Source organism: Hippocampus guttulatus, chromosome 12, assembly GCF_054856545.1.
Source record: "Hippocampus guttulatus isolate MCC_2025c chromosome 12, RoL_Hgut_1.0, whole genome shotgun sequence".
NCBI classification, from domain to species: Eukaryota; Metazoa; Chordata; class Actinopteri; order Syngnathiformes; family Syngnathidae; genus Hippocampus; species Hippocampus guttulatus.
The window spans coordinates 3013101-3028110 of record NC_141272.1 but is presented as its reverse complement, the minus strand read 5'-3'; the positions used below and the strand labels follow the sequence as shown (position 1 = coordinate 3028110).

The 15010-nt window shown below is 42.1% G+C and overlaps 1 protein-coding gene across 2 annotated transcripts in view; it reads right to left on the bottom strand.

Annotated features, from left to right (window-relative positions):
* Positions 1 to 430: 430 nt before the first annotated feature.
* The window catches only part of nectin1b (nectin cell adhesion molecule 1b), a 157372-nt gene continuing 142792 nt past the window's right edge, over positions 431 to 15010 (bottom strand). For both annotated transcript variants that reach the window (XM_086124814.1, XM_086124813.1), the window contains exon 10: positions 431 to 4097. In XM_086124814.1, coding sequence (XP_085980940.1) covers positions 3861 to 4097 — 237 coding nt within the window. In that variant the 3' untranslated portion in view covers positions 431 to 3860. The remainder of the gene's footprint in view (positions 4098 to 15010) is intronic.

Sequence of the window (15010 nt, the reverse complement as noted above, 5' to 3'; positions counted from 1 at the left end):
AATGAAATGAATGAATAAATGACAGTAAGCTCGTTTCTGGTGTCAACTTGATGGCGTCTTGTTGACTGCAGTTTTGTGCGCGAGTGATTTGGTGAGTTTGGGGTGTTGCAGGTGAGTCACACACAGGACGTTGATGGAGTCAGCTTGTTGTTTCCAAGGCTGTTGGCAGCGTCACGCAGGCTTATCGTGGCTCCAGAGACGCTGGCTCGTTCTTCTGCTTTGCCCCAAAATGACTTTCTCATCTTCCTCTTTTTCCTCGGCAGCCCCTAAAGTTCAGCTGTCACTGGGAATCACCAAAGCCAAACTTTGAGGTCTGACTGTGTGACCTGGGACTTGCAGTCACACTACCAATTCGTAATATCCCCACCCCGAAGCATTGTTTGTTTTTTTTGCAACTGTTGTAAAAATGAAGAATAATGACAAAAAAACATAGGACAATTTGTGAGGTTTAATTTTAAACTGCATGACTTATTTAGTTTTTTTTCTCCACACATCAGATACATTGTTAATATTTACAGCAAACATGATCATAAAATAAGAAAAACAGGTACATGTCTTGAATTTCACATGAATGACGTCATCATTCCAGTAAGAGGCTACATGGGCGCTATCCTCGCATCTAAAAAAGAAAAAAAAAAGAGCAGGAAGATGGTGTGTCAGGCCTACAAATAAATATACATATTTATAAAAATAAAAGTTACACTCTTACAAAAAAAAATCACAACAGGAAGTGCTGGTAAAAGGCTTTGAGGACTAAATGTGACAATGTAACTAAAGTTTTGACACTTTATGACAAAGTTGAAGCATACTTACTTTAATAACCCTTATACTTACATATACATACAGCATCATCATCGCTATTATGTGTCACAAATAGAAGACAACGTTGTGTTTCAGTGGTACGCTAACAACAACAACAATCTCCTCCGCAGGAAGTCGTACTCGCTCTTTTAAGAACCACTACAGTACTTACAAAAAAGAAATCACTTTCAACACGTTTGGAGGTTTTTTTTCCACATTAGCACAAACACAAATATACTTTTTTGTATACATCGGACATGGCAAAAAACAAAGAAAAACAACAGCAAAACAAAAGCAAAAAAAAATAATAAATAGAAATTTGCTACGTTGAGAGGACTTTTGTTCGTTTTAACATGTGATGTTGTATTAGCTTATGTATGGTCTCCAATAAAGTGTCACATTGAGTGACACTAAGTGCTTCTGTACAGTGGCAGGCTTCTTTCAGAAAAAAAAAAAAAAAGACAGGAGAAATAATCCCAAAAGCCATTGTTTCTAGATAATGTTACCACCAAGAAACAGGGCAGTTCGGTTCAAAATCATTAATTCTGAGAGATTTTAGCGTGGAATTTAAGCTGAAAGGTTCTACGTTTTGGTCGTTGTGAAAAGACTAAAGTCCTGTAGATGTCGTTAGTGGGCCTTTGAAATTCTTGTCAACTTTCAAATAAACACCATTTTACCTCCAAGTGGAATCCCAATGCTAATAATGCTAAAGACAATGCGAACAAGAACAAGTCAGTTATTCGCCTTTCAAATTGTCGTCAACTTTCTAACACAGCGAGATGACATTTGAGCCCCAACTGGACTGCTAAAGCTAATGCTAAAAATGTCGCTAATCAGCAAATGATGACTAAATAATTGCCATAAAAGTTTTTCACTAGCCGTTGTCCAATCTTTAGATTCTCGTGATATGGTGAAACGTCATTTGGTGGCCCAGGTCATATTCCAAATGACAGTACGCATAAACCAAGAATGCATTGAATACTCGGATGTTGTTCTTGCCTGCTAGCTTAAACCAAGAATGCATCAGGGGGGTGACTTGTCAAGGCCCAGTTGGGCAAATAGTCCCAGTTCACTGCCATGGAAACTTTCCAACTTGAAATATTTCCAAAATTCTCAGATGGAAATTTACCGAGGATCAGTACTTTTTAATCAATTTAGATTTTTTTTTTCAGATTTTAAAATATGTGCCTCAGCATAACAGAGGTTGGGAAACCCTGGAGTCGAGTCATTGTCCCCCCACAAACTTGAAAATAGCACGCAAAGTGATCGTATGCCTCACGTTTTAAGAAAAAAAAAATTTGAGGTACGTTACAAGGAGTTACTGTATGTGTCTTTGGCAACTACGACTAGAAAATATGTATTTACAAAAACCAAAGAATGCCTTGCGCAGATGCAACTAGAGAAATACGAAAGGATACTCTCGCATCGCAAGCCCTTTTTTTTTTAAATTATTAGTTTTTTTACGTGTGCGCGCTGCCTCATAACTAAACGTGCTAGCATTCACCTCTAACAAGCCAAAAAAGTCCATCAAAAACAGCAAAGCATCGAGAGGGTTCACCATCACGTAACAGTCACAGGGCGGGCGGATGGTTTTGTTGCAACTTCTAACGAAGGAAAACGTACACTATCATTGCCAAAAACAAAATTTAACCCAACAGAGATTAAATATCTCAAATTAAGGCAAGATGCATCTGCCAAGATAATACATATGCGCATTTGACTTGTCACGAGCTTTTTTTTCCCCCTTAAAGAGCCCGACGAGTGATTAAAACTTTTTAATACAATTTTTGTTTAAGTTGACCTAATCATAAGACAGCAGGTGATAGTTGGACGAGCTGTTTGAAAGTGCTCTATAAATACAGTTGAGTTGAGCTAATACTTGATTTAAGCACATTTGCCTATGTGATTTATAAACATTTTCCTTATTAGTGCAGAGCTACTTTTTTTTTGTGAAGACGTTTATTTTTTAAAGACTGTAATTTTTCTTGTTGGAAGGCATCCAAATTTTCCTGTAACTTTCCTAAAAACAAACATAAAAACAATTATAGACTTCATTTCATTACTTTTTGTCTTGCTTTTTTCAGACCCATGTTTGCAGTGCCATCAAGGGGAGAGCAAGCAAGAAATTTGATTGACGGATGAAGCAAAGGTGGTTACGAAATGGTGTCAACAAGCGAGCAAAGTGTCAAGAACAAAGTAGATTTTTTTCAAACATAGTACAAAATGCCGCAAAGTTGTAAACCAGCAACTCAAATCTAAGCAAGATTACGTTTGTCCAATCAAGAAAAAAAAAATGTGCTTGTTCTTTGTCTTTCCTCCTACCAGGCAAGCATTTTACTTGCTTTGAGCATTTTCTTCCAGGAATTAAACATTTGGAGTTTATAACAGCAGTTATAAAAAAAATAGATGAAAACACGAAATACCATCATTCAGGGTTGCCACAGATTTTAAATATCTAAATTCCAATCATTTTTCCCCAGACTGTAATGACCAGACAGTTAAGAAAAAAAAACTTTTAAAAAATGACAATTTGTGACATCGGCGTAAAGAGTGGTTTAGCATCGATCATCGTTTTCATTATTTTGAATATGCATGCAAATACATCACCAAATAGCTTCGAGAAGCCTGGAAAGAAGTACGTGATGTCGCGCAGGCAGTCTTGGAAACATACTTTGTACTTGCTTAGGAACCCTGATAATTCTTTGAGTCGATCGGTTTTAAGACGGCTGATTTTTAGTTTTTAGGCTAAGTATGTTGACTTGTTTAAAACACTTTTACAGTGTCAACTTTTCCTGCCTGCTATTAGCTTTTTTTTCTTCAATTAGGTAAAAGCTATCTTATTTCATTCTTCTTTTTTTTTTTTTTGAGGTGATGTTGCAAAGGGAAGCCAGCAAACAATTTAGCAGGAAAGAAAAGTCACGCTACCAAACGGTGACAACGAGCTATAGAAAGAGTCGGCAAACTTTTGCGGTACACAGTAGAAAACGACGCCATGCCGGAAGGAAGCGGGGGGCGGCAGGGAAGCGGTGCTAAGTGGATCTTGTTGTTGCGTGGCGGCGTCACACGGATTGCTCCTTCGGGAAGGGCGCTCGTGGGGCGGCGGGGGCGGAGAAGCCGGTGTTGGAGTACATGGGCTCGTTGGAGGGCGGCTGGGCGTAGGCGTGCTGCGGCAGGAAGGTGACGGGCGGGTGGGCCGGAGGGTTGAGGGGCTGACACTCGGGCAGGTGCTCCACGTCGCGCTGGTGGCTCATGTACTCGGTCGGGTTCAAGGGCTCTGCCGGATGGTTCACAGAGTCCTGTCGCGGGGGGACAAGAGGGGGGGAGTGGATGTTGTCAACGTGGAAATGCCTAAAAGCACCGTTTTTGGCAGAGCAATGCCAAAGCTATTTCGGTTAGAAATGATGAAGTTATTTTGGTCATGACCAAGAAAACCTTTGGAAAATGCCTCACTTGGCTCTTCAATTCAACTCAGGAGTTGTCTCTGTTTTCAGCAATATATTGGAATACGTTTAGTTGTATGAGGCATTTAAAAAAATATATTTTTTTTTTACAGGAGCCACTAAAAAAAAAAAATTAAAAAAAAAAAGCAAATGACGGTGCACTGTACTCACTAAAAGTTTGGAGTACCCTGAAATTTCAGGATGAGCCTAAAAATGTACTGGAGGTACATCCTGAAATTTCCCTCAAAAGCAGACTACGCCTAACGTTTTATGAGTAGTGTATTTGCCAATGTCTCACACGCACACACGCATACGCACACGCACGCACTTGACTGTTGAAATACCGTTTTTTCCCCGTCTCTGAGCGCGTCTCCCTTCACCTGCCCGGAAGATTTATTAGTCCTCCATTTTTGTTTGGCGCCAGAGGAACGCCTTTGCAATTCCACACCGGAGCGAGACTCGATTCCTCCTCAGCAAGGGGATTAGTTGTTATGAAGCCGCAAGCTCGAGGTAATATCGAACAGCAAACAGCGAGGTAACCTCGCCATGTGGACGCCAGCCGACTCATAAGTAATGGGACACGCTTGCTCCTCTGGGAGGTGTGTGTGTGTGTGGGGGGGGGGGGGGGGGGGGTTCATCTCCGAGATGTTAGATGGGCTCGTTCGAGATGCACTTCACCGGTTCACGTTGCAGCCTCAACTGGTCCATTTCCAGGACGGCCTACTGCGCTTTGTGTTTTTCAACAAGTGCCCTATCAAGATTGTGTCACTCCTTTATTTGACATTTCAACAGCCGACTGATTCAGGGGGGCGTCCCAAAAACACAAGGAATTGAATTTAAGATCTGACTTTCAATGTATATGACCACCTGGAATGGGCAAAATGGCATCGATATTATTTCCCATATTAGACCAGTCAAAATGCTCTAAAATGGATTTCAATATGGGGGTGAGGGAGGGGGGCTTATAAAACAGCAGAGAGTAAATGCATTAAGGCAGTCATTTTGGAGAAATCCAATTTGACGCCTTTTCATACTGGCCCTCATACTGGCTTTTTCCTGGTGGGTAATGGACCCACGCGGAAGGGGGGGAATGATTTCCAAATCCAGGGGCGGAACGGATGCAGCGTGAAAGGAAATACAGGAAAGGTGTAAATTTGGTTGAAGAGACTGCGACTAAGAGTTGCGACCTGCTGTCTGCATTGCGCGGCTGGAAAGAAGATGCGGGAAGTTGCACCGCAATGCGTTCCAGCTCAACTGTATTTATAGAGCACTTTCAAACAGCCATCGCTGCATACAAAGTGCTGTACATGGAGCAACTAACATATATACAACAATAAAGCTATAAATCAGTAACAAAGATGGTAGAAGGCACCAAACAGTAAACTTAAGATCAGGTCTGAGTCATGCTGAGTCAAATGCCAAAGAATACAAGTGAGTTTTGAGGCGGGTTTTAAAGATGGGCAGCGAGGGGGCTTGCCGAATGTTTACTGTGAGGTCATTCCTCCAGAAAGAGGGACCAGCAACGGAAAAGGCTCGATCCCAGCGGGTGAAAAGATTTTACATTGATCATCCACGCCATGAAAAAGCCACAAGCTATTGATTATTTGGTGGCCCATTTGACCACAATCATGTTTGTTTTGCCATTCTGATTGCATTCTGTGGTAAAAATGCATTCATGATGGAACTATTAAGGGTCTGTCATGGGAGCAAATCCGTTTTTTTCTTCTTTTTTATGAATTACAAATGGTGAGAAACCACAGTGAATGGACAGCAACTCAAACGAGACAGACGGGAGACGCATTGAAAGGAAAGGAGATGATTGGTTGGACACGGGAGGGAGTGGGCGGGGCTATGAATGAAGAGGCAAAGTTGACAAAAGGGTCAACAATGACAAAACAAGTTTGTGGTCGCTGGCAGCACTTTGAAGAAGAAAAAAAACCCGGATTTTCTAATGATTTCATAAACGTGACGACGCTCCCGCGCCAGTCGTACATTTGTGTGACTGACATATCCAACGCACAGCAGTGAAGCTAACCTGATTTCTATTCAAAGAGTATTTATGTGACACAGAGACACAGCAGCTCATTACTCAGCCGAGACGTGCTACATTGATTTCAGTCTGACGGGAATGTGTTGTTTTGTTGTTTGGCCTTTGGAATTAATTGAATTCAAAATGGTGCACACCTAAGTATTTATTTTTTGAAAGGGTAAAATAGGCATGTATCTTTAGCAACCATGTGTGGAAAACGCTAGCATTTTGCTGTACTGATGATTGAAAAAAAGAGCCATATGTGTAAACTGTCTCACGAATCAGAAATTTTTGCTGAACTTAGATAAACCTGAGTTTTCATTTTTGGGGGGGGATCAGGCCTCTTTGATAATCCGATGAAACATAGCTAGCATGTGCAGCAATAAATGTCACGGGAATCTCACATTTCTGCAACATTCCAAACCAAATATTGACAACCTTCTGCAAATTTCCACCTTTATGGGACTCATCAAGGTTATCTTATCCGCTGAATTCAGATCCAAATTTATCAAATGATGTGCACTTCTTACACTAACAGCATACCCACGGGCACGGGGTCCTCAAACACTGGGTTGGCAACATTTGAGTAGAAGGCAGTACATGGGAGTTTAACTCATTCAATGCGAAGCAGGTTTCTTAAGAACCCAAGCATTCAATCCCAGGAACCACTTTATGTATTTAAAATGTTTTCACTTGGTAGGGTAAAGAAGGGTCTGAAAATAGCTGGCAACGAATGAGTTAATGTATGAAATTATATATGTAAACCTAAATCAACATGCATTAATGAAAAAAAAAGATGAGAGTGAAAAGGGAAAGGTACGCATATTTCTCACACATCTCCACATCTACGAAAACGACGACCCCCCCACTCTGGAAAGGTTTCGGCGACAAAACCACAAGCAGACTTCAAGTGAATCTGACAACAATTGTTTGCCTGAGAGAATGTTTAAAAAAAAATTGCACATAGAAGCTTGGCGGAGCACAACATTAACCCGTCATTTCAAAAATGTTGACTTCTCTGATGGTGCACTCTGCTGGATGAGATCATACTTGTCAAATAAAAAATAGACTGTTCAAATCGGAAACTCAATGACACCTTACCTTGGGTGTGGGTACCCCAAGGCTCTATCTTGGGCCCAATTCTGTTCAGTCTCTATGTAAACGACCTACTTACCATCTGACCAGAATTAATTTTTTTTTTTTAATAATTTAAAAAAAAAAAGTTAAAAGGGAGGTTGAGTTATGCTAGCCTGATGCAGATCAGTGGTTGGAAGTAAAGAATAAAAACAAACATGACTAAAACACTATAGTATACTGTACTTGAGCAGATTTTCAGGTGTCTGAACTCAACTTCGTTTTTCAAAAAAAAAATCTGACTCACTAAAACGACCATCAACAGCAATGATTTGCTCCGTTAGATCAGCAAATGCATAGACCTTGAAATAAATGGCAGTCTGTTTGAATGGGTAGATGACAAAGATGATAGAACTGAAGATGATGACCTTGCGCCTGACAAAACAAATTGGCACGGGGTCAGCGAGTGCGAGCGACAGAGCTGCTTTTGGCTCGTTAACGTTTCCTTAAAAAAAGACTTGGACACTTTCAGGCCGGGCCAGATGAAAGGCAGACCGTGAAAGTTGCGCGTCTCAAGATCGGGTGGATTGTTTTGCGAATAATGGGTTGAGTCATTCAAGCCTTTCAATTGTTTGTTGCTTTTCAGGTCATCAGCAAACCGTCAGTAAACCGCTTTTACCAGTCTACAACCCACATTCTACCAAACTCTTGATGGATTACATGCCCATGCCGGACCGACAGTCAGATTGATTTTTATACGGTAGCCAACCCAAGATGTTTACAGAATCCGAAACCACGAAGGGTAGTTTAGTTGCAGCTTTTATTTCCCCACGCGTTTCCAGGTGCAATTATCAACCAATCTACATAATTCCAGAGATAGTGTTTTCGATGTTGGTAAATACATTTATCTAGTAGGTAGGATTTGGCTTTTGGTGGCTTGGTAGGTAGGGCAGACATTTAAGTAGACAGTTTGGGAAGCGTGTCGGGAGGTGCTGAGGTAGACAGACTGGAATATGGTTTTGCTACTGTCGGTAAGGCGGTAGCAACAAACTGAACGTGGCCAGGTAGAGTGGCTGAGCAAATATTTAGTCCGCAGTTTGGTCAATTGGTAGTAGTTTTGGTAGTTAGGTACAGTCGACAGGTAGTGAGGTTGGTAGTTATGTAGCCATGGTCGGATTTGACATTATTTTAAAGAAAGAAAAGGTGAGATTAGCTTGTGACAGCAGGTAGCTCGTTTTCAAGACTCCTCAAATCCGGAGGACGACAAGCTGTAAAGCAAGCAGATTGCTCAGTTCATTCGTGAGGTATTGTTGCGAAGTAGCTTACTAGGTCTGTGTATTTACTTTCGGTACACACTAATTTGTAAATAGTGAACTGGGGACAGAGGAGTATTTTCAGTTTCGCTTCGGAGAAATTGATCAGGTCAAATGGTGCACATTTCCGAAGGGGTTGTAAATCTTCAACACTGTCATTTTTATTTATTAATTTTTTTTTACAGGATATTCACTTCCCTACAGGCAACTCAACCAAAACGGCACTTGAGAAAATAAATAAATAAATAAAATGTCCGCTGTTAAAGGTTATTACTTTTCTGGAGTAAGAATTCCAACGAGTTAGCAATTGGAGCCTGGAGAACCATTTGGATTATTATTATTTTTTTGTGCTATTTTTTTCCTAACTTCATGGCATTCTGTTTTGCTATATCTAAGGCATATTTGTTGTGAATTAAAGGCCAAATGAATACATGATACTTGTCAACACTTTACGAAAAAAAGTTTTCCCTTCAAAAGTTGCAATTATTTGTTTGTCTGAGATTCCGAGATCCTGTTCTCAAGAGCTATAGAATTTGACACGAAGAGCTCACCGGACCAAATTTAAATCCGAACGACTGCTGAAATTTCATTAAAACAACTTTGAATACCTTTTAACGGCCTTCATTCTCTCAATTTTCATTGACGACCTTTGAAAACCCCGACACATATCCGGAATACCCGCCCCGAGAGGGTTCCCTTTGCCAATCTCATAAAACGTATTTCTTTGCAGCGCGCTGACATTCAGACTTCACACTCTGCCAACTCAATCCCATTCTGATGTCGCCTTTACGGGGGTTAGAACTTCAGCAATGCCCCACAGAGGAGTCCAACCTCTCCTCGTCTTTTTTGAAAATCAACTATCGGGTCCTTCCTCTCTTCCCCACTCCAATTAAAGTTCTTTCCAAGTTTGAGGAAGCAGGAGGACCGGGGGCACGAGGGGAACTTTATCAAGCGCATACATTTGAACCGAGGCGCTAATCTAAATGAAATCTGGCTCACCTTGAAGTCATTTTGTACTAGTTTGAAGTAGAGAGGCCCCACAAATATCTGATAATGTAATAAGTCTGTCAAAGCCACTCTTAAAAAAAAAAAAAAAAAGAAATACGCACACAATCAAGCAGCGATTAACAGGCGGCTGATTCATTTAATAGATTATTGCAGATTCCTCCCCGCAAAAAAACACATTTATTGGAATTGGTGTGATGTCGGGTGGGATGAACGAGAGGTTCAATCAGCCGTTGGACTGCGGTTTTATTGAGCGGCGTAACCTGGAGGGGCGCGGGGCCTTTGTAGGCAAGCCGGGAACGTCGACAGGCGAGTCCCGAGAGGCCTTTCATGTTGCGCGGTGCAGGCGCGGCTGCGGCGTCATCACATCCTGAGCTGCTGACTGAACAGTCGCGGGGGGGGGGGTGTCAGACTTGATATTCACTCGCGGAAGGGACATCTGCTGCTTGTGCACATGCCATTGGAGATATATTCGATATATTTATTAGACTTTCCAACAATCCAATCGGCTCGTTCCATCTCCGCATCCTCGACCATCCAATCAGGTAAGTACGAAAGTTCGATTTGTCATGATTCAGTGACTGGCTTGGTGCCTCACATGTCAGGAAATAGTAAAAGTAGATCTTTGCTTCTTTTGATTCATGGAGGATAAAAAACTATAAAAAAAACTGAGAATATTGACTGTTGAGAGGCTGAAATTCAGACCATTTTAAATTAAAAAAGGTCTCAAAACAATTGCTGAATTTCATAAATGAGGCGCTCGAGATTCCTATTCTTTGCCAATGCCATTGGTGAATTGTACATGAAACAAACTGAATGAGAATACTAAAAAAAAAATTGTTTTTAATTAATCGCAACAGCTCTGATTGCAAGCTGCAATTGCAGACTGTCGACCCCTAAAAGTTTCCTGTGATGCAGATCATGCGCCACCGTAGGTTCAAGGTGTCCTGCATTTTTATTTTGTTTTTTTTAACACTTTGTTTGTGACACACAAATCCTTTTTTTCCCCCCTCCTCCATTTACCACTAAACACCTTGCGATCGACTTGGGAACAGTCCGTGGGCTACCGGTCGATCGCGAACGATGCATTGGGCACCCCTGGTCTACAGTATATGAAATCGTTCCATGTACGGCCCGGCTTTAGCTACACCTACACAATCTAAGGAGATTCAATACAAGAGCTGTAGCAAATCAATACAACACTCAATGTGTCCGATAGGTCTTGAATTAACATTATGTTTTGATTATTGTTGCTCGCAGTGGCGTCTCGTCGCATAGCGTCACGCGGTGAGCAACTCGACGGAAATAAACATCACGCGATCAATATCCAGCATGAATAGCTGCGTACACATGCCACCTCCTCTCCTCGGGATGCATCTGGCCGTAAATGTGAAGAGAACGGCCACCGCTGCAACGTTTCAATAAACGCCCTCGACTCCGCCTGGACCCCATCCGCGCCGAAGTGGCAGGGGTTGCCATGGAGACCAATCTGTCAACAAAGACCGCTCTGCTGTGTCGCCGTAATCCAAACTGACTCCAATTGATAGACAGCTTTGTTCCTCAACCGCCGCGAGGATGTCAAGAGCAACATAAACACGGCTGTACTGGATTTTTGAATCTCGGTGTTTGGCTGCACAATATGTGCCAAAGTGTTCTGGACGATAAAAGTCTTTCAAAAGAATATTCATGGCCCGAACAAAGCATAGAAGACTGAAAATGAAAAGGCAAAACATAAATACGGACGCCTTGAAGCAGACATTCTTAAAGACTCCCTTAAAATCCTCACGGCAAATAAACATCACGACCACGCGTACCGTTTTTCTTTTTTTTTTCTTTTTTTATATAATCTGGCGCCATGAAGTGGATCTGATCCAAAAGTGACGGGTGCACACTGGAGTACATAGTTGTGCCTTGACCTCATTCACTGCTGTGGACATTTATTTTTGTCAAATCGAATGCAACCGTTTACTGCCACTGACGTATACTGTATAGATTAGTTTTGGGGGGTACGGTTTTCATCAGGTAAGCGTGTAAGAGAGTCTCGCAGCAAACGTCTGTGCGAAATCCAGGGTTTGAAACCATTGTAATGACTAACGGAGCTCCGTAGATGGCGGCATCACATTGCGTTGGAATCAAGATCAGCACAGGTTTTAAGTAGAAGATGAAGATTAGTGCATGAATTTCTACTTGCTGCTCTACGATGATGCGGGAGAGAAATGACAAGAGGTTTAAAGTTGGTCGGACAAGTTAAGGCACCTCACACTCGAACGCTGACATAAACAGAGTATGGGTCGTGGTGGGAAGTAGAAAGGTTGTGTTAACATCGTGATAGTGATAGATTCGGTGTTTGCATAGCAACAGAACACAATATTCTGTGGGTCTTGAAAGCTCAGTTAAAATGCTTTAAGACAGATGGCAGTGCGGGGATCATCAAGGGAATAAAAATGTTTTTAAATTTACAACATTAAAGGTTGGCTCTTAAAAGGAAATTTATATAGCGCCATATCTATTTGATATGGATGTCTGGGTATAAGCCCCTTCAAAAGTTTCGATTTATGCTTGACTAGGTTACTGTTCCATACAATTAGCCTGACTTCCCAATTAATTCCCATTGAATGTTTCCACTTTTTTTTCTTTTCCAAAGAAGGTACCTTGGCTGAGTCAAGATTGGCAAACACCGGATTCGGGTGATTATTGAACAACACGTTGCAAGTCAATAATTACCACGGACCATTTGAGGCAGAAGGGCAAGGAGTTGAATCACAAAAGAAAATAAGGGTACCTTTATGGTCAAGTGGAAGGCAGTATTTTTGTTTTGTTTTTTTAATAGGGGGAGTTTGGCCACGGGAAGAAATTATTCCCAAATAAATGAATCTCAATGGAATATTGTTGAGCGCTACGACGGTTTATTTCCAGAACACGATACGTCATCGCCTCAGTGTGCAAATTTTTACGAGAGCCCTCGCCGAAGTTAACAGGCTACCTTTTGTCTTCCGCTCCCACCGCCAAACTGCACGTCTGAGCCACGAGTGTCGAAATAATAGCCCGACGGCATCTCTCTGCAGAGGCCCGGGCAAGAAAAGACCGCCAATGACCAAAGGAGAAGGCGGGACTGCGGGGTCGCAGGTGGGGTGGGGGTTCCCGCGCGTATTATTGAACAGGGAAGTCGGTGCGAGTCAGAGGATGACAGAGGAGGAGGAGTGCATCGGTCTGTGTACCTGGAGGCCAAAGTCTGAGGGGGGAAGGCCTATAATGGCATGCGCTAGTGTGAGCTAGGCTGGATGGTGGCATACTCGACAAGGTCCCCGGGGCCGGAGTGAGCGGAGCTTCGCGGGCTGGGGGAGGAGGCCAAGGCTGCAGTATCCAGCTCCGCGTACTGGACCTCGCAGTCCTTGTGGCCTGAATTCTGGAGACAAGAGAGGGCGAGAGGCGAGTGAGGAGCCACCTGGGACGCAGACGAAGAAGAGCGCGGCAGGCGATTCGCGCCGGGACGGGCGTGGCGATCAGCACAAGCGAGGCAAATGGACACAAATGAAAAGCGCAAACATAAAGTGAAAACACTGAAGACCGCGTGGCGACGGCTATTTTTTGAAAACTTACATAACGCCCACCTCCAGCTCTAAAAATATCGAGACGTATATTCTCACATTATTACGTAGCTTTATGGCTTTTCTTTTTCACTCGATACCGGATCAGCTGAAAATCATGCGATCAGCCCGCATCTGCAATCACTTAATCGCATCGGGACATCCCTACAAACCAAACACTCACACGACTGGTTACAATTTGCCATGCCGTTGAGATATAAATCAACGCTTCCCTTTTCCGAATTCATGGACGTTAGTGTCCGGCATCAACTCCTTGATGGAAATCAAAGACTTGCAACAGAGTTGCTTACCAAAACAGCAATACTAAGGCACATAGTGGACATAATTCTACAGTTAAAGTTCTCTAAAAACACGTTGGGTTGAATGGCAACCCAGTGACCTTCCGCATATTTGATGCGTCGTTCATGAAACTTCTGGTGGGACTTTGCTGCATTGGGATGCGCATGCAGGTTTCGGGCGCATTATTTCATCTATAACTGCTTCAGACAACAAAGTGTATGCGGGAAAGTGGTTAAGATTGCACGATTGTCTGTGTCTCATGTGTTGTTTTGTATTATGTTGTCATTTTTTTAACTTTCTTTTGATGGCGGCGCGGACACCCGCAGCAGCTCCTCTTGTTTTATGTTGTCTTGAGAGGCAAGAAATTTCATCTGTGCTGACATACAGCACATTTGACAATAAGGTTGTATCCAATCCAATCCAATCCAAAATAAATAAAAAAATCTTGAAGGAATTCGCAAGGGTAACGTCAAAAAATATTCACTTGTTTTACGATAATACTTTCGGATATATTTAATGTTCATATGATTAATAGAACTGATTATTAATATTTTTAGGAAGCATCTATTGCTTTTTTTTTCCAGTCATAATTCACCTTTTTCGTGTGGACAAAAGCCGCCAAAAGCACAGAAAAGCTGTTTTTGAAGATATCCGAGTTAGTGTGTACATGGCCTCAGACTCTTTCCATGCAGATCACAAAGTTGCCTCCCTGTTTTCCAGGTTCAATTCCCTTCCCATTTCGACACTGATCAAGTGTTGATTTCATTGGCGCGCTGCAGTCCTGGAGATGCTGAGACGTGCATGTTCGTGCTCATGTGATTGAGCCACCAATTGACCTGAGGGGATGACTGAGTAAAACGACTTCAGCGAGTTAATCAATGGACAATGAAAGCATTCAGCATTGACTCTGAAAATACTTTTTTTTACCGCCCATCGTCCACAGTCTTAGCGTTCGTCGGTCGAGTGGACACGGTGTGTTAACGATCATTAAAAATTGAAATAGAAAACAAAATGTAACAAGAATGATGGTTCCCCCACACCTCCAGCCCCGTTATCAGAAGAGCTTTTAAGTATCAGGGGGGGTGAGATTGACATGCAAGATTAGTCAAATAAATACTGCAAAATACGTATGAAATCTTCCTAAAGGGAACCAGCTGCCATTATATTTCAAATGGGATGGGGAGCATCTCTGTTAATGTTTGACACTCTTGTTTCCGTGTCTGAAATTAAAACAATAAAGTACTTATTTAGACGGAAAGCCTATTGAGACTGAATCTACAGCCTGAATTGCTTCAAAACACAATCAATCAACCATCAAGTCCATAAAATGCAACAAATTCTCATGTATATTATGCCAACCATTGTTAGAATGCAGCTCGACAGTGACCAGAACGAAGCTAGCCGTTTCTTGTGAAACAAGTAATGACCATGCTAGGTACGAACCAAAGCTAAACTAGCTAG